Source organism: Phocoena sinus, chromosome X (assembly GCF_008692025.1).
Source record: "Phocoena sinus isolate mPhoSin1 chromosome X, mPhoSin1.pri, whole genome shotgun sequence".
Taxonomy (NCBI): Eukaryota; Metazoa; Chordata; class Mammalia; order Artiodactyla; family Phocoenidae; genus Phocoena; species Phocoena sinus.
The window spans coordinates 98,927,033-98,946,733 of record NC_045784.1 but is presented as its reverse complement, the minus strand read 5'-3'; the positions used below and the strand labels follow the sequence as shown (position 1 = coordinate 98,946,733).

General features: G+C 38.7%; 2 protein-coding genes across 2 annotated transcripts in view; one reads left to right on the top strand and one right to left on the bottom strand.

Moving 5' to 3' along the window:
* The window catches only part of LOC116747970, a gene marked incomplete at both ends in the record, with an annotated part of 781,548 nt that overhangs the window by 583,719 nt on the left and 178,128 nt on the right, over positions 1–19,701 (top strand). The window lies entirely within an intron of this gene.
* Positions 17,384–18,666, bottom strand: LOC116747972 (peptidyl-prolyl cis-trans isomerase D-like). Its single transcript, XM_032620674.1, is given in 3 exon segments — positions 17,384–18,064; positions 18,067–18,163; positions 18,337–18,666. Coding segments are annotated over 3 exon segments (1,107 nt in total). The 3' UTR covers position 17,384.

The window sequence follows — 19,701 nt, the reverse complement described above, 5'->3', positions numbered from 1 at the left end:
GGCTTTTCAAATTTTTGAAGCAAACACTTTCCAAGAATTGTATATTTATCTATCTCATTACTTAGTGGTGGATAGAATTTGGCTTAAAAAGATCAAGTTGCCTAAGAGAAAGATAAATGAGTGGCAGCAACCACAAGTCTCCAGAAGATCTTTATTGAATATTCCATTTTAAGAGTCCTTATAGTGTATGTCAATGAGTTATAAACTAGGAAAAGAACTGCACAAGGGGACATTCGGAACCTCCTATCTCTTTCTTTCAGCTCCCAGTTCTGCAGAACACCACCCTCCTGCTTGGTCCCAGTGGAGCCCCTGAAGGGACGGAAGGGGGCAATAAAATTCAGACAGATGAGAGAGTGTGATATAATGATTAAAATACATGCTCTACAATCAGATCCAAGTTTAAGTCCAGTCTCCAGCACTTCCAAGTTGTACAGCCTTGAACAAGTTACTTACATTCTCTGAACTACACTTTGTTCATCTACAGAATATGTATAATAATAGTAACTACTTTATGGGGTATTTGTGAGTATTAAATAAGATAATATGTGTATGTATATGTGTGTGTTATTATATATATGATGAAATAAAGTGGTCATGGTTGAGCTTAAATAGAGACAGAGCCAACAATCACCCAGGCACCTCCTGTTATAAGTAATTAGTATAGGAGAAGGTCTAGAGGAAATAATATATTTAGGAAAAAAATTGAAGGTATAAAGCAAAGAAAAGGAGCTTTCTTTGATTCCACATTGCTGACGGTGTTATTCCAATCTGTTTATTTATAGAAACTTGAATTAAGAAGAAACTTGACAGCACATTTACATTCATCTTTTCTGAAGAAAGGGCCACACCTAACCCAGCCCAGAAGCCTGGGGATAGTTGAACAACTGGATATTTTGCTGCAACTCCGAGGTCAGCCTAGTTCAGAAAGAGCCCTTTAAGTTAGGAAATATAATAATTGTTCATTTAAACAACATTCCTGAATACCTACTATGTGTGTAGTGCTGAGGGTACTAGGTGTGTGAAGGGAGGAGGGGTCGACCATGGTTCCAACATTCAAGAAACTCACAGCTTGCAGAGATAGATGTATAAACAGATATTTATAATGCAATGAGAAAAGTACTACAATGCAGGTATGTGCAAAAGAGAGAACAAATAATAATGGATGGTAAGTTAGGGAAGGATTCCCTCAGAAGGTGAAGTTTGAGTTTTCTGACAAGATGGAGAAAAGTTCACCAATTAGAGCTCAGAAGGAGGTAGGAAGACAATCCAGGCAGAAGGAGCATGTGCAAAGGCACTGTGATATAAAAAACAAAAAACAGCGCACTCGTGGATCTACAATTGTGTCTGGAAGGTTGGAGCTTAGAGTACATGAGAGTAGAAGATGGGAGTAGGGAAGGGTAGGAGATGAAGCTTGAGGAGCTACGAAGGAGGCAAATCATGAAGAGTTCTTGATGCCCAAGGGGTTTGACATTATCCTCCGGACACTGAAGAGTTCTAAATAGCGATGGAACATAATCAAATCTGTGTTTTAGATCACTCTGGTTGCAGTGTAGAAAATAGATTGTAAACAGCAGAACACTGAGCCATGGAAACCAATTAGGAGGAAGTTGCAATAATGTAGATGTGAGATGATGATGATCCGGACTAAGGTGCTAGCACTGGACTTGTAGAAAAGCATAAAGCACTCCCCAGGTGCAAAGGCTTCTAATCTTATCAGAAATGCCAAAAGGGAAGTAGTCTCAAGGAAGCACACCAGTAAAGTCTCAAAGCCATAGGTGTGAATGCAAATGACATCCATTTAGTCTAACCTTCCCTGAGTAAACAGAACAAGTAGATTGCTGGGGCCTCAACATTTGGTTTATCAAACATGATTGATAGTGTATTTCTTCCCTAAAGTACACACACTTCAGGTTACACAACTCAAAAGAAAAACAAGACAGGATTAATGTGGCGTTGGTTCTCACTGAACGTTTGACACAATGCAAGCCACTGTGTTCAGCGCCTCACCAGTATGGCTTACCCAGCAGAGCTAAAGGTTCAGAGGCTTCCACATTCTTCCCTTGGGAAGCACCTTCCATTCCTACTATTGATGTCAAGAGTGAAGGATGCAAAGTGAATCAATCCACCAGCATTTCCTGAACACCTCCTAGGTACCCAGCCCTACATCGGTACTGGCAGAAGTTAGGGGGTGGATGAGGGTGTGGGTGGAGGGTAGAGAACCATAAGATAGACCCCTTGCCCTCAAGAAGCTCACACTCTGACCTAAACTGGAAGTGTCTTAGTAGCTTAGGGAAGGTTACGCTCAGTGTGAGCTGACCAATTCAAAGAAGGCTTCCTGGAGGAGAGAGGGTGTGCATGAGTTTCGAGGGTGAGTGAGATCTGAATTGGCAATGAAAGGGAGGTTCTACCAGGCAAGGGTGGGGAGACAGAGGATACATATGGGGGGGTGGGTAACAGTGACAGAATAACAATAGAGTTTATTTCCTTCAATAACACCTTAGAGCAGGAAAAGTTCTTTCTGGCATCTGTATTGTAGCTTTAAGAGGGACAGGGCAAGGGTAGGAGAGAAGAGGTAGAAAAAATATCTTGTGAAATTTTTCCAAAATGTATTCTGTGATGACTCTCTTCTCGCATTGCTGTTGGTACAATATAGAGACAGACTTGAAGGGAATAAGAAGTCAGGAAGGGGGCTTCCCTGGTAGTGCAGTGGTTAAGAATCCACCTGCCAATGCAGGAGACACAGGTTCGAACCCTGGTCCAGGAAGATCCCACATGACACAGAGCAACTAAGCCCATGCGCCACAACTACTGAGCCTGCATTCTAGAGCCCACGAGCCACAACTACTGAGCCCATGTGTCACAACTACTGGAGCACATGCGCCTACAGCCCATGCTCCACAACAAGAGAAGCCACCACAACGAGAAGCCCGCACACCACAACGAAGAGTAGCCCCCGCTCACCGCAACTAGAGAAAGCCCGTGCGCAGCAACGAGACCCAAGCAGCCAAAAATTAATTAATTAATTAATTAATTTTTTAAAAAAGAAGTCAGGAAGGAAGAGAGAATTAGCATTTACTGAGTGCCTCTATTTCTATATCTTGTCTCACTTTGCCCCCTCCCAGAGTTAAGTGGTTCTCTAGCTGTGTACACATTGGACTTGCACTCAAAAGAGCTTAGTTCAAGAGTTAGCTCTGCCACTTAGAACCTGTGTAGACATTAATCACAGCTTTTCTGAACCTCAATTTCCTTATGTATATAGAAGGCAACAAAACTATCTACCCGACTCAGTCAGCAAGATTATTATGAAAATTGCATGAGATAATTGATATGAGAGTAGTTTGCAGAGTGTGAACATTGCACAAACATGTATCCTATTGTGTAGTTCTGGCAACTGAACATATGCTTGATTCTGCCACTTACTACCTGTGCAAACTTCAGATAGCCACAGCTTTCCTCTGACATTCTCCGCAGGGCTGTAAAGATGAACTTACCAAAACCCATCCATCCACTCATCAGTAAATGCTTATTAATTATCTACTCTCTGTCAGGCACTGTGCTGAAAGATAGGTATAAAAAGATTGTGCCCCTTTTCAAGGAACTGCCAATCTAGTTGAAGATACAAGCTAGGAAACAGATAAATATAAAATAAGACTTGCTTTTATGGGGCTATATATGCAGAGAATGCAGTGGAGCTTAGAAAAGTCAGCCCTAACAATGAGTAAAGGAGTCAGAGTCACAAAGTGTAAGTTTTAACCAAGGCTTGACAGAGGAGAAAGGGTTTGCCTAGGGGCCAAAAAGCAGAGTGGGAGAGCTCAGTCATCTATAGTGTATAGGATAAGAAGAGCCCGGGCCAAAGTTGAAATTCCAATATTTAAGAAGTAGACTGAAATAAAAGAGACTACAAAGTAGACTGAGAAAAGTTAAAACACAAAGAAAGAGCAGTATCATGACACCCAAAAAAGGAGGGAGTGGTCAAGAGTGTCCAAGGCTATCAGGAATCAAGATGAGACTTAAAAAATATCCACTGAAAATGAACAAATGGGACCTAATAAAACTTCAAAGCTTTTGCACAGCAAAGGAAACCATAAACAAGATGAAAAGACAACTCTCAGAATGGGAGAAAATATTTGCAAATGAAGCAACTGACAAAGGATTAATCTCCAAAATTTACAAGCAGCTCATGCAGCTCAATATCAAAAAAACAAACAACCCAATCCAAAAATGGGCAGAAGACCTAAATAGACATTTCTCCAAAGAAGATATACAGATTGCGAGCAAACACATGAAAGAATGCTCAACATCACTAATCATTCGAGAAATGCAAATCCAAACTACAATGAGGTATCACCTCACACCAGTCAGAATGGCCATCATCAAAAAATCTACAAACAACAAATGCTGGAGAGGGTGTGGAGAAAAGGGAACCCTCTTGCACTGTTGGTGGGAAAGTAAATTGATACAGCCACCATGGAGAACAGTATGGAGGTTCCTTAAAAACCTAAACATAGAACTACCACATGACCCAGCAATCCCACTACTGGGCATATACCTTGAGAAAACCACAATTCAAAAAGAGTCATGTACCCCAATGTTCATTGCAGCTCTATTTACAGTAGCCAGGACATGGAAGCAACCTAAGTGTCCTATGACAGATGAATGGATAAAGAAGATATGGCACATATACACAATGGAATAGTACTCAGCCATAAAGAGAAATGAAATTGAGTTATTTGTAGTGAGGTGGATGGACCTAGAGTCTGTCATACAGAGTGAAGTAAGTCAGAAAGAAAAAGACAAATGCCACATGCTAACACATATATATGGAATCTACGAAAAAAAAAAAAGGTCATGAAGAACTTAGGGGTAAGACGGGAATAAAGACACAGACCTACTAGAGCATGAACTTGAGGATATGGGGAGGGGGAAGGGTAAGCTGTGACAAAGCGAGAGAGAGGCATGGACATATATACACTACCAAACGTAAAATAGATAGCTAATGGGAAGCAGCCGCATAGCACAGGGAGATCAGCTCCGTGCTTTGTGACCACCGAGAGGGGTGGGATAGGGAGGGTGGGAGGGAGGGAGAGGCAACAGGGAGGAGATATGGGAACATATGTATATGTGTAAGTGATTCACTTTGTTATAAAGCAGAAACTAATGCACACACACACAAAAAAAAATACCCACTGAATTTTGTGACAAGGGGGTCATTGGTGACCTTGGCAAGATCCATATTTACTAGGCTTAGGAAGTGAATGGGAATTGAGGAAGTAGAGATTACAGGTGGAGAATACTGTTATTCTAGAAATTTTGCTAATAAAAATAGGTAAAGATAGGAAGTAATGGAGGAGGATGTAGGATTCAGGGACGTGTTTGTTTGTTTCTTTATTGTTTTTTTTTTAGGTCACAGAGATTTGAGCATTATATCTTGAAGGGAAATATCCCATGGCGAGAGTAGTTGAGGATATAGGAGAAATAAAAGACAACTGATAGATTGAGGTTCAAAGGAGGCAAAGGTATAAGTAAGAATGCAGGAAGCAAGATCCATTTTTGACAAGGGAAGGGATACAACTTCACCTGAAGTTGGACAGAAGAAGGTGAAGCTGAGTACAAAATAATTGTTTGTACAGCACCTACCATGTACAAGGGCCTTTGCATATACTGTTCTGTCTGCTTGAGATTCTCTTTTCCCCCTGTCACTAGGCCAGATCCCTGCTCATCATTCAGACTTCATCTCAATTGTCATTTCTTCAAGGAAGTCTTCTTCTACCCCCCAGAGACAAGGCTAGGTCTCCCTATTGCATGCCATCAAGGCACTGTTTTCTCCTCCCTCATAGCACTTTTGACAGTTTGTAATTGTGCATTCATTAATGAATGTGATCATTTGAATGTTTATTTCATCTACCAGATGGTAAGCTCTGTGAGGAAAGAAGTCAAGCCTCCTCTGGCTCACTTCATTATCTCCAGTAGGTAGTACATAGTGCCTAGTATAGAATAGGTATCTAATAAATACATGTTGAATCATCTTAAATGTATACACTTAATTGCACTAGATGTTGACAAAATAGAAAATCTCTATTTTTGCTTCCTACAAGGGGCAGTTCCTATAAGGGAACTTCAGTCTAGCAGAGAAGATAAGCCATATATCCAAATGGTTATAAGACAGAGATAGCACTTGGTGCAAATAACACTCCTTCTATCAAGTGGAATGAATACTCATCCTACCCAGAATCAATCTCTCCTTCCTCTTGACTTTCATTGCACTTTTCTCATACTGATATTGTAGTACTCTCTCTTTGGTTTACAGTTTATTAGCTTAGCTCTTCAGTCTTCCTGTACATTCCTCTTCTGTTTAAATCAAGTTAGAGTCAGGCTCAGTTGCTTTCAACTGAGAATCCTAATACATGTGATAATTTTCCTTAAACATGGAGCCATTTGACTCAGAATCATTTCAAAACTGGTTTTCTCTGTAGTTGTTTTTTTTTTATCAAATGCAGTTTTGAAACACATTTGATAGAAATTTTAAAATTTGATTTAAAAAATTGACTTTTTTGCTTTTGCTTATTCAATAGCAGATTAGATTTTGCTGGATATTCAGGTAATTGAACTGCTCAGCATACTTAAAACAGCTGGCTGGTTGGCATAGTTACAGTGGTTTAAGATTATGCTGGTTAAAAAAAAAAAAAAAAAGATTATGCTGGTGTCAGGACCGATTTGGCTATTTCTTTTCTTTTCTCTTTTCTCTAAAATAAAGATACCACTAGACCCAAAAATGCAAGAGCAGCTATACATTTATGTGTTTTTCTTTTCAGTTCAAATGAGTTATAATTACCCATAAGGGCACAAATTCTAGCAAACTTTGAGGCAATTAGGGAAAGCAGCATAGAAGAAGCTGCGAGGAATCTTGAAAGGTCTATCCAAAACTCTGGGATCCAGAAAAGGCGTTACTATGCTTCTGAGAAATACTTTAGGGTATTTGGGGAAGCACTGGGCTAGAAATTGGGAACCTGCAACATCTGGCTGGAAGGCCTAAGTGAAACATGGTATTTAGCACCTCCTGTCTTTGGCAAAATCCTGACAGAACTTTGTCATTGCCAACAATTGCCTTAGAGTCTTTGAGTCAGATCTGGTGGATGTCACAGAGCCATTTAGTCTGATATGATCTGGTCTGCTGCTTGGAAGACTAGGTCAATGGTGTCTAGGGGGCAGTATTGACACCAAAATTGCCAGAAAGTGGTATATAACTTTATACCTGATTATGGTTGATAAATTATAGCTGAAAAAGCCAGGAATTTTTAATTTCATCAAAGTTATGTAAAAAAATTCCCCATCTTACATTACTTTTTTTTTAACCTGATAAAGAAAAAACATAGGCTCTGAAGTGAGACACGCTTAGGTTCAAATTCTACTTCATCACTTATAGTCACCTTCAGGTAAGCCACTTAATCTTTTTAATCCAAATGGGAGTCACACCACTTTCCTCATGAGATTTTTGTAAGGTTTAAGTAAAATAACCTATGAAAAGTCCCTGGAACACAATATCTAGCTCATAGAATATACTCTTCATATATTACTGTTCTTTCCTTCTTTTGAAAAATGGGGATGTAATTTAAAGCTTTAGTTTCCATTTACTTTCATGTAGAAATTAATTATATTTTAGGGGCGATTTATTTTATTTTTTCACTATGAAATGAACTATCTTTGCAGAAGTGTGTTCATATTTCATGTGGTGGCACCTAATGCATATGACTTTGCATTCTAGAAAATCATAAAATGAGGACTTCTGTCCTTTAGAATAGAAGCAACATAGACAAGACCAAGATTCAGGAAGTATAGGAATAAGGACTACTTGTGTTGCTCTGTCAGCGTATTACCAGAGAATAGCACAGAAAAGTACTTGTGGAGCAGACTAGTAACATGGCCCAGAGAGTTATATGATAAGAAGGAGCTCCTTGTGATGCAGAGGTCTTTTAGGAAAGAACAGAGGTTCGAATACAAATTTAGGTTTGTGAGAGATTAGTTTATGCTTTATAAAATGAAGATTTGGTATTTTCCTTAAATTTTTCTAAGCATTATACTCTGCCTTGAGCAGTAAAATCTTCTGAAGATATCTGGGTGTCGGTTTTTAATGTAATTTTAATAGTTCACATTTCAAATTCTGAAGCTGGTTGAAAACAACTACTATCACAATCTGAGAGATTTTCAACATAGACTTTAACTTTTTTTCTGCTCTCCTTGATTTGGTGGTTTATGATTCTAGAAATATTTTCTTTTTAATTTGAGGGTAGTGCCATGGATAGTAATAAAAGAACATTAATCCATTTAGATTTTCATTATGCCTTATATTTAATTTACACTTTTTTCTTTGGTAATTAGGAAGAGAGAAGGAAATTAGAGATTCGATGGAAAAAGCTATGTTAGTTAGGAACACTTCACCATTCCTAATGTTCCCTTTTCACAAAGTGAGCTCACTTAGTCTACTAGGGACCCTTTTCTGAATCCTTTACTTACGCTGCCTGTGGGGAGATGGAAGGACACAGTTGAGTGGTAAATTTGGGAAGAATAACTGGGCATGATTGGCTTGAATGTGCCCTTTTTCCTCTTGGGAGCAAGCTTTCTGTAGATAACATAAGTTCTCCTCTGGTCTTCCAGACCACAGGTTATACATGTGGTTACACCTGCAGGGGGAGGCCAATCCCTATCCAGTTCTGTCTAAGACTGGGTGGTTATATTTGCCTAGTTATGGGAATCAGTGAGCAGGCCCAGTAGGATACTAGGCCTAAAGACAAATCCTCAAACCGGACCTTCCCAATAATAAAGGTGATATCTGCATATCCATATTGCCGTCTTTGTTTTGTTTCTCAAAATACTTATAACCTGGGGCAGAAGAGAGTTGGTATTTATTGGACGCCTTTTCTCCCTTTCCCTGGAGAGCACATCATGTAAGAAAATTGTTTTTTCTAAGTATTAATTTAAAAAACACTAACTGAATGTCATATAGATCTGAAGTAGCATGTTAACATTTTTAACATTTGCTCTTTTAACATGCGTTGCAACATTATATCTACTAATTTTCTCCACGTTTATTGGTAGGAAATTGGGATTTGAAACTTGAATGTTCTTCACAAACAATGACTAATGCCAACTCTTCACTTAGAGAATTATGGGAAAAAAGCCAAATCAATGAAACAGCTGAGGAAAGATTGGTGTACAAGAAAAATTAATGTTCACAATTTGGAAAGAGTCTGGAATAGCATATGATATCTGGCATCCAAAATCAATTCTCCACTTCATGATTAAAGGAACATTTTTGAACCATAACCAGACACAAATGCAGCATTAAATAGAACTCAGATGGTCACCTCTCAACCTTAAAGGGAATGAAAGGCAGTGGTTTACTTTTTTTAATTACTGGTAAAATAAAGACAACCAATGGAATGGAAGTGTTTAAAAATGTTTCGTGAGCTCTTTATTATTGGGCATTAAACTAGTTAACAATGACTACTTGGTATTTTACAAAGGACAAAGTCCAAGATAAGTTCCTAAATCACTGTGTTCTGATATTGCCACCAGAGATATCACTTGTTTCTATTTCTTGGATTGCAGACTATGGATAGGACCCAATAGGAGTGACTATAAAGTAATACGCTTATCTCTAATAAACATGTCAGAACAAATATGATCATATTAATATTGTCCCTTTAAAGTAGCACTTTGTGTATTTATCTCAGTGATGCTGCCATTCAACAAAGTGTGCTCAGATTCCTCTTTTAAATTGATGAATAACCACAACGGACTGCACAAATCTTAAATATACAGATCAATTAAATGTATATATGTAAGCACCACTCAAATCAAGATGTAGAACATTTCAAGAAGCCCAGAAGTCTCCTTTATGCTAACTACCAGTCATTACTCTTCCCCCCCAAAAAGCCATTTTTCTAAACAGTATCAACATAGATTAGTTTTGACACTTTTTGAACTTTATATAAAATAAAAGCATACGTTATATACTCTTGAGTACCTGTCTTTTGCTCAGCATTATGTTTTTATTTTTTTTTATTTATTTATTTGCGGTACGCGGGCCTCTCACTGTTGTGGCCTCTCCCGTTGTGGAGCACAGGCTCTGGACGCGCAGGCTCAGCGGCCATGGCTCACGGGCCCAGCCGCTCCACGGCACATGGGATCCTCCCAGGCCGGGGCACGAACCCGTGTCCCCTGCATCGGCAGGCGGACTCTCAACCACTGCGCCACCAGGGAAGCCCTAGCATTATGTTTTTAAAGTAATCCATGCTCGGGACTTCCCTGGTGGTCCAGTGGTTAAGACTCTGAGCTCCCAATGCAGAGGGGGCGGGTTCAATCCCTGGTTGGGGAACTAAGGTCCTGCATGCGTGGCCAAAACAGGTGTGGCCAAAACAAAACAAACCAAAAAAAAGTAATTCATGTTCTTGTTCTGTTTATTGCTATGTAACATTGTACTATTGTGTGAATATACCACAGTTTATGTATGTATTCTACTACTGAAGGATATTTGGATTATGTCTAAAGTGGTGCTATTATGAATAATACCACTATGCATGTTATTGCACACATTTTCTTATGGACATAAGCATTCCTTATACAAAAGTGGGATTGTTAGGTTATAGAAAGGTATTTAGCTTTTTAAAAATTACTACCAATCCAAAAGAACTAAAAGTAGAGTCTTGAACAGATATTTGTACGCCCATGTTCATAGCAACATTATTCACAAGAGTCAAAGAGTGGAAGTAACTCAAGCGTCCATGGACAGATGAATGGATAAACAAAATGTGGTACATACATATAATGGAATATTAGTCAGCCTTCAAAATAAATTCTGACATGCTACAACATGGATGAAACTTAAGGATAAAGGATATTATGCTAAATGAAATGAGCCAGTCACAAAAAGACAAATAGTGTATAATTCTACTTATGTGAGGTCACTAGAGTAGTCAACTTCATAGAGACAGAAAGTAGAATGTTAGTTGCCAGATGCTGGGGGCTGGGAGGGATGGGGAGTTGTTGCCTAATGGATGCAGAGTTTCAGTTTTGCAAGATGAAAAGAGTTCTGGAGATGGACGGTGGAAATGGTTGCACAACAACGTGAATGTACCTAATACCACTGAACTGTACATTTAAAAATGGTTAAGATGGTAAATTTTGTTATGTATATTTTACTATAATTTTTAAAAATTTTAACTACTACCAAAGATTTTTCAAAAATGATTATAGTAGTTTATACTTCCACTAGCAATGTGTGAGAATTCCAGTTGTTCCACATTCTCACTGAGTTGGTATTATTCATCCATTTAATTTTTAACCATAGTAGTGTATACCAGTATTTTGTTGTGGTTCTATTTTGCATTTCCCTAATGACTAATGATGTTGAGCATCCTCTAATAAGTTTATTGCTTATTTGGATATCTTCTTTTTTCAAGTGTCTGTTCAGCTCTTTTGCCCACGTATTTCTGTTGGTTTGTCTTCCTTTTTTCTTTTTGATTTGTAGGAGTTCTTTATACGTTCCAAATAAAAGTTTTTTGCCAGATTGGTAGATTACAAATATTTTCTCCCACACTGTAGCTTGCCTTTTCACTCACTTAATGGTATCGTTTGATGAACAGTTCCTATAGCATATTTTTTTGAATTTCCTAATAGGAAAATATTCTTATATTCGGAGGGGAATTTGATCCCTAGAAAAAACATTTTAATCTTCAAAGCTGAGATGATGATGATGGTGATGACGATACAACCTCCTCCCCAAGTCTAATCAAGGAGATATAAGGATTGTGAGCTCAGCACACAGATAAGGGTGGAATTAAGTTCTCATTATAAGTAGCAGACTGAGAAATTGCCTTGGCAGGAACTAATCTTTCATGTGTAAATTGTTTATATATTTTGGCTTCCTTCTTGGCACTGAGAAGAACACTTAAAGGTGCATGACTGTGTCAAACAGTAATAAATTTGATGAAGAGTATTAATAAAGTAACTAATCTTGCCATGTATTACCATTTGGAATTTAAAACTATTCAAGATCATGAAATGACATCCAGGTGTGGTGTATGTGCAAGAGAAAAAGGGAGAAGGAGTGACTGTTCCTGAAGACAATACAGAAGGACAAGTTCTAAAAATAATTGGGAGGATGCCACAGACACTGAATTAGGTATAAGTTTTCCAACGAGATAGCAATCATTTGGATGTATGTCTCATTGCTTTTTAGTCCTAAGTACAGTTCAACAAATATCCACTAGGCCCCTTGGACATGGATGAATGGACCTTAGTGCCCTTTGTGAGGAGAGTTCCTTCACCTCTTGCCTACCCCACCACTCAAAAGGCATTTCAGCCCTCAACCAGAAATTGAGTGAAACAACTGCCTGATCCTAAAAGGAACCTAGGCATAGCCCTAGCATCCAAAATGTCACAGTTATTGACTATTAAAAATTCTAACAGCCGTCATGGAAGTTCATGGGTTGATCCAAGTTCAGACTTAACTTAATAAAAAAAAAAATCTTCCCTTTTTACTTTTTTTTTTTGCTCGTATTCATTTAATGAGTGAATTCATAAAATAAGGCTAAAACAGATTGTAATTGTATAGAGAAATGGGGCTGTTTAGGCCAAACACAAAAACAAGCATCAGTGAAAAGCCCAGGGATCCTAGTGATCAAGACAAAGCCTACACATGCATTGTTAATATGAACAAATGCAAACATCTTTTTGTTCTTTACATTAATTATCTCATATTAGCCTTCAACGATACGATGAGTTGAACACTATGATCACCTCCAATTTATAGTTGAAAGAACGGAAATAGATGGAGGTTAAGTAACTTACCTGCATAAGTTACAATGGATAGTGTACGGTAGAGCCAGAACTTAAACCTGATGTGTCTCACCTCAGAGCTACAATGCTCTATTGCCTCCACCACTGAAACCTACCTAACCTGAGCACAGGCAAACCTGGGAGATACTGAGCGTTCAGTTCCAGACCACCACAATAAAGCAAAAATCCAATAAAGCAAGTCACAAACTGCACTGTAATCTATTAAGTGTGCAACAGCATTATGTCTAAAAAAAAAACAACAATGTTAATTGTTTAACTTTAAACAATTTTAATTTTAAAATACTTTATTGCTAAAAAATGTCAACCATCATCTGAGCCTTCAGCAAGTCACAATCTTTTTGCCGGTGGCAGGTCTTGCCTCTCTGTTGACGGCTGCTGACTGATCAGGATGGTGGCTGCTGAAGGCTGGGGCCGTGACAGTTTCTTAAAATAAGACAACAATGAAGTTTGCCATATCAGCTGACTCTTCCTTTCACGAACGTTTTATATGTAGCACACGGTGCTGTTTGATAGCATTTTACCCACAGTAGGACTTCTTTCAAAATTGGAGTCAATCCTCTCAAACCCTGCTGCTGCTTTATCAACTAAGTTATGTCATATTCTAAATCCTTTGCCTGTCATGTCAACCACCTTCACAGCATCTTCACCAGGAGTAGACTCCATCTCCAGAACCAATTTCTTTGCTCATCCATAAGAAGCAACTCGCCATCCATTAAAGTTTTATCACAAGATTGCAGCAATTCAGTCATATCTTCAAGCTCTAATTTTAGTTCTCTTGCTATTTCCACAAATCTTCATTCCCTAGTCCAACATGAAAACTCACCCTTCAAAACCAAATTTAGGAGTCACCCTTCTTTACACCTTCCTTAACTTACCAGGTTTCCAAAGTTCTCCGATTAGGCGTCTAGTATAACATTAATAACATTCCATTTTTTTTGTTGTTGCTCATGAGTCTGTCTCTCTCAACTAAGCTCTAAGTTATGCGTGGGCATAAGTCATCATCCTCCTCCTGTCTCTATCTATGGCAACTAGCCTTCTGCCATATACATAATAGATAGTAACTGTCTACTTAATTGATCTAAATGGAAGTCCATATAGGGGATATAGTCTGATCTATACTCTGATTTTGATTTATCATTCTGTAAAGGATTGTATTACTAGTTGATTTTCACCACTGGTGTTATCAGATTCAACCAGGTTATTTTATTATTTTTAAATGTGGTAAAATATGTAATATAAAATTTACCATCTTAACCATTTTTAAGTGCACAGCTCAGTAGTGTTAGGTATATTCACGTTGTCATGCAACCAATGTCCAGAAATTTTTATCTTGCGAAACTGAAATTTTATGCCCATTAAAAAACAACTCCCCATTCCCCCCTCCCCTCAGTCCCTGGCCACCACCATTCTATTTTCTGTTTCTATGAATTTGACTACTTTAGATACCTCATATAAGTGGAACCATACAACATTTGTCTTTTTGTGACTCCACCAGTTGATTTTTAAACTCCTAAACTGTTACATTACCAATGGGCATCAGAAGAGTAAAACTTTAAAGTGGAAGTGTTCGCATTTTAATTATTTGTTCACTCACAGAGGGGTTTGTCCTATCAGGACATCTCTAAGCTTATCAGAATTCTCTATTTCCTGTATTTGAAAAGAGCTAATGTGCATTCTCTTATTGTACAAGTTTCCAGATCCCTTGGAGAAAAGACAAGATAGCAGTTGGCATAGGCTAGGAGAAAAAATTCCAGTTAAGGTCTGTAAGCTCTTTAGTGTGTGCTATACAGTGGGAAAAAATAAACAAGTGTCAGAAAAGACAGTAAGCAAATTAAAGAAATACCAGAAACATGACAGCAACCATTCTAGGGGGAAATGGTATCTGTTTCATTCACTCTCAACAAATTTTTGGATTAACTAAAAGTTAAACTTCCGACTTGTCTAGAGTTGTCCTGGGGGAAAAGGATAACAATGGGAAATTTGTGATGTTGAAATGTTCAGAATTTAATGCCATAAATGACAATCTGTACACAACATCAAATCATCTAAATTAAAATGACAAATTCAAGCCATCTTCCAAACGTTGTCTAATTTTTTTTTTGTATTGCTCAAGTCCCATCTTGTTCACAATAAAATCCAAAGTCCTTATGATGGCCTGCAAGGCTCTATGTGACCAGGTTCCTGTTAACCTGCTGACCTCATTTCCTATCATTCATTTCTTCATTCACTGTTCAGCCTTCTCTAGCCACAGTGACGTTTATGCTGTTTCTTAAACACTCTAGATAAACCTCAGGGCCTGTCCCTTTGTCTACCTGGAAAGCTTTACCCCAAGGCATTCTCATGGCTTACCCCATTACTTCCTTCAGGTCTTTACTCAATGTCCTTTCCTCAAAGAGATTCCCCAGACCACCTTTTATAAAATAGTACCCTATCTCTGTCACTTTTTATCCCCTTACTTGATTTTATTTTTCTTCATAGGATCTATCATTATCTGGTACATTTCAATATTTTTTGTTGTCTTTCACCCCTTACTAGAATGAAAACTCTATGAGGTCCATTAGACTTGTCTAATTTGTTTATGCTAGATCTCTAACACCTAGCATAGTGCCTGACACATAGTAGATATTATTCACCGAACTGATAAAGTTCCATTTGCCAAGTCATTATGCAGTAGGTAGAAACTCAGTCTCCATACTGTAGGTAAATAAACATTAGGTTCTGTCCTCTAATTAGCTAAAAATACAAAATCTCTATGACCCTTACTTATTTGAATTCAGGTGTTCTCCAAGTATAGTTCCTGAACCAACAACATCTGCAGCATCGGGGAACTTGTTAGTAGTTCCCAAATGAATCAGAAATTCTGGGACTGGTGCTCAGCGATCTGTATTTTAGCAAGTCCTCCAGGTAATGCTTAGGGAACTATCAGTCTAATCCAAGTCCTTTTGCACAAGGGAAATCTCTAAGGGTATGCTAGAAAGAAGTTTTCTTAAAGGTAAAAAATGAAAAAGAATAAATGTATAAAATCTAAGTCCAGAAAAGGCAAGAATAGAAAGATAGCTGCTGCCTTTTCTAGAGTTTATTTTATTTAATGTTAGCAGAGCTTTTTTTTTTTTTTTTTTTTTTTTGCATGCCCTATTAGATCTGGGTCAACTATAGCTTTCTGTAGATGCCATTTAAAAGGACCCTTATACTTGCCTCCTTAGAATGAACCTAAGTGTTTACCGTTGAGGCTACGTTTGTGCCTTCTCTTCGTAGATGTATAAAACCTCTTGACTTTAATTGATTTTGTTTTCTTCAGAAACATTAAAAATACTTCATGGATATATCCCAGTATTCTGGATAATGATGTGTGAGTTCAGTGGTCACCATTTGCAAAATGATACATTGCAACTTGATAAGTACTGACTGTAAAAGCCAAGATCTCATTAAACAAAACTGGAAATAGAAATGACAGGCATCCTGAATGGGGGTGCATATCTACATCAGTGACCATTCCAGTAGGAAAAAGTGCCAAAATCCTCGAAACCTCTCCCTTTGGTCTTGACTTTTTTTTCAAGATTGTCAAGACATTTGAATAAAATAAAGCTTGAAAGAACTTTAAAAAGTATAAAGCACTATACAAGTAAAACTAATCCAAATAATAGCTAACCATTAATTGGACACCTTTCTGTGCTAGGCTGTATGCAAAGCATTTTACAGACATTATCACAATCTCTCAGCAATTCTTCAAGGTAGGTAGTATTACCTTCATTTTACAAATGAGGTTATGTAACCTGCCCAAGGCCATATAATTAAGAAATAGTACAGGTGAAATATGAACCAAGATCTGTCATATTTAAAATCCTATGCTGCTAACCTCTACACTCATTGACTCAGCGCCACTTTCACTGCATCTATAACTATATCCACATGCATATATTTAGATAAATTTCAAATATAGCACATTCTCATTGTAGAAATTAAAACGTAAAAGATGTATTTAAAACAAAGAGTTAAACTCCCCTTTGCCATAATCCAACTGCAATTCCACTTTTATTCATATTGGAAATGGGCAAAATTCTGTTTGCCTCAACAGGAATATTTTCCTAGTGAAAGTGAAGCAGAAATGTTCTGAAAATATCTATTTTAATAGCTCCCCTGGAAAAAAAGCGGTCTGTTTTAATTACAATAAATGGATTAGTTATTGCATTTCTTAAACATGATTCAGTGAAGTGCACTTCAATTTTTATTTTTTTTAAGTTTTCATCTGTTTATTCAAACAAGATGTGTCTAGGAGTTTAAAATACGCTGGACACCATTATGCTTTGTGAGTAATGCAGAGAGCCATTTAAAATGGAATCAATTTCACCATATTTTGTGACACTGGTCTATTAAGAGTGAATCCCTACGTATTCCTAGACTGTAAACAATGGGAACTGAAGTCTCAGAGGGATCACATTAGGGATCATACATAATAGACAAAATCCTTAAATTGTCTTATTCGCTTTATACAATCAATGCATACTTAAGCAAAACTGAATTCCTTATTAAGCAAACATTTTTGCATAAGCTGCCTTCTCTTTATCTTTCTGTGCCTTTATCTTTTGCTTGACTCTCAGCAGTTCTGCCTGGATAGCTTTATCCTCTGGTGCAATCTCCTGAGCTTTCTTAAGATCAGCCAATGCTCGATCGTATTCTTTTAGTCCTTGCCATCCTTGGGCTCTACGGTACAGTGCTTTGGTATTTGCTGGATCTATTTCAAGGGCCTCCAAACAACTGTCGACTGCTCCCTGCCAATCAGACATCTTCAGTTTCCAAGCGCCGATATTCAGCCCGCAGCTCAAAGTGACAGGCTGCAGCTTTGCTCCACTTGCGTTCTCAGTAGCAGCCTTCGAGCCTTCCACATACCTTAAAACTTTTGTGTATTTTTTAATGGCCATCTCCCAGTTCTGGGATTTGAAAAAAATATTTCCAATGTTTTTTAAGTCTTCCGTTATTAGTAAAATTTTATCTACATCTTTTAAATCTATGTCTGCATCCTCTGGGAAGTCTGGATGACTGTCACCAGATCCATCCTTTGGGAATATTCCCCAATCATCCCCTTCCTTCAGTTCTCCGCATTCTGCAATAACGTACAATTTGGCAGGTTTCTCACCTTTCACCTCCACATTTTCCAGAATCCTTGCCACACCCATTCCTTTAATCACTTGGCCAAACACCACGTGTTTCCATCCAAGTGAGGAGTTGGAACCGTGGTGATGAAGAACTGAGAGCCGTTTGTGTTGCTGCCTGCATTTGCCATGCTCAGTAATCCCTCTTTATCATGATGTCCATTCTTATAACTTGAATGGTGCAACATACCCCGATGGGGACATCTTGGAACAATGAAGATAAGAAGGCACAGGCACCCCTAATGTCCTTTAGGAGCCTGGACATTAACCAGGTCTGCTAGTTGGCAAATCCCCTGACATCCCGGACATTAGCAATGGTTTTGTTGCTCTTATAATGGAAATTTTCATCTTCAAATTTTTCACCATAAATACTTTCTCCACCTGTCCCATTCTGATTTGAGAAGTTTCCACCCTGAATCATAAATTTCTTAATAATTCGATGGAAAGGGCATCCTTTGAAATGGAGAGGTTTCCCAGTGGTGGGTCCAATGCCTTCTTCTGTACACAACATACGAAATTTTCCTGCAGTTTTGGGTACAATATCTGCAAACAATTCCAAGGCATTTCGACCAACTTGCTCCCCTCCTATGCCCACGTCGAAGAAGACTCGGGGGTTACTGGGGTTGGAGGGCTTAGCTTGGGGGGGCGGGTGCGACATTGTGGCCCACAGACGCGTTCCCGAGCGCCTGGGAACACCCCATGGCCGCCGCGCAGCCCGAACCCCCAAGTCGCTCCGTCTACCAAGAACGGCAGCGCTGGCGAGACGCTTCCGACGGGGGTTCAGAATCCGCGGCCCAACTTCTGGCGTCACCTCCTGACTTCTGCCGCCGCCGGCCCACTTCAATTTTTAAAGCAAACATTTGGACTATTAAGAGAGTACCAACTAACCTTGCTACTTGCAAAGCAAATGCTTTAGTTAGTTGAGCTGTCAATGTGGACACAGCCCAACAACTCTGTATTCCCATTCAGCTATAATTCCTCCTCTATCAGCTCTATCATGTGATAAATTAGTCAGAAGCCTGGCAGTCCATCGAGATTTGCTTCATTCACCAGCAGGGCAGGTGTATTTAACAACTCTTTGGCAGGAGCACAGAATTTTTTTTCGGCCTGCTGAAAAAGATTCTCCAGTTGTCTTTAATGAATGCTGGCTTGATTCTAAGTTGGAGAATTCTCATGGTATCTCACAGTACCACATGTCAACCTGAACAATCCATTTCCATACCCACTACACTGATATTGCCCACTTGGACTTACAGTAACATAGCAGAGAATGAATTGGGTGAAACCTTGCCTGTTTTCTCCTCCATTCTTTTGGGCAATTCCTGTTCAGTAAGTTCCAAGCTGGCTCAGTGATATTTATTTATTCTTTGATGCTTTTGTCTGCCAATTAGAAGGGAAAGGTAGCATGCTGTCACCATCAACTTTTCCCTGCAATCAGCACAATGCACTGCAGTAAGTGACTGCCTCGGCTCACAAATGCTGAACCTTCACTCAGTTTTAATGCCCAACTTCCAAAATGTTGGCTCCAAAACCCAATATGCTCTTATTGAGTCATCCTGTTGCGAGGCTATTCAGAGCTTCTGGATGATTTCATTTTGATCCTTCTTTGTCCATAAGCAATAGGACTCTGACTAATTCTTGGCGGAGTTGTTATTCTGGCTGAAGATCACCTGAGCACATATTCACCTGTCCA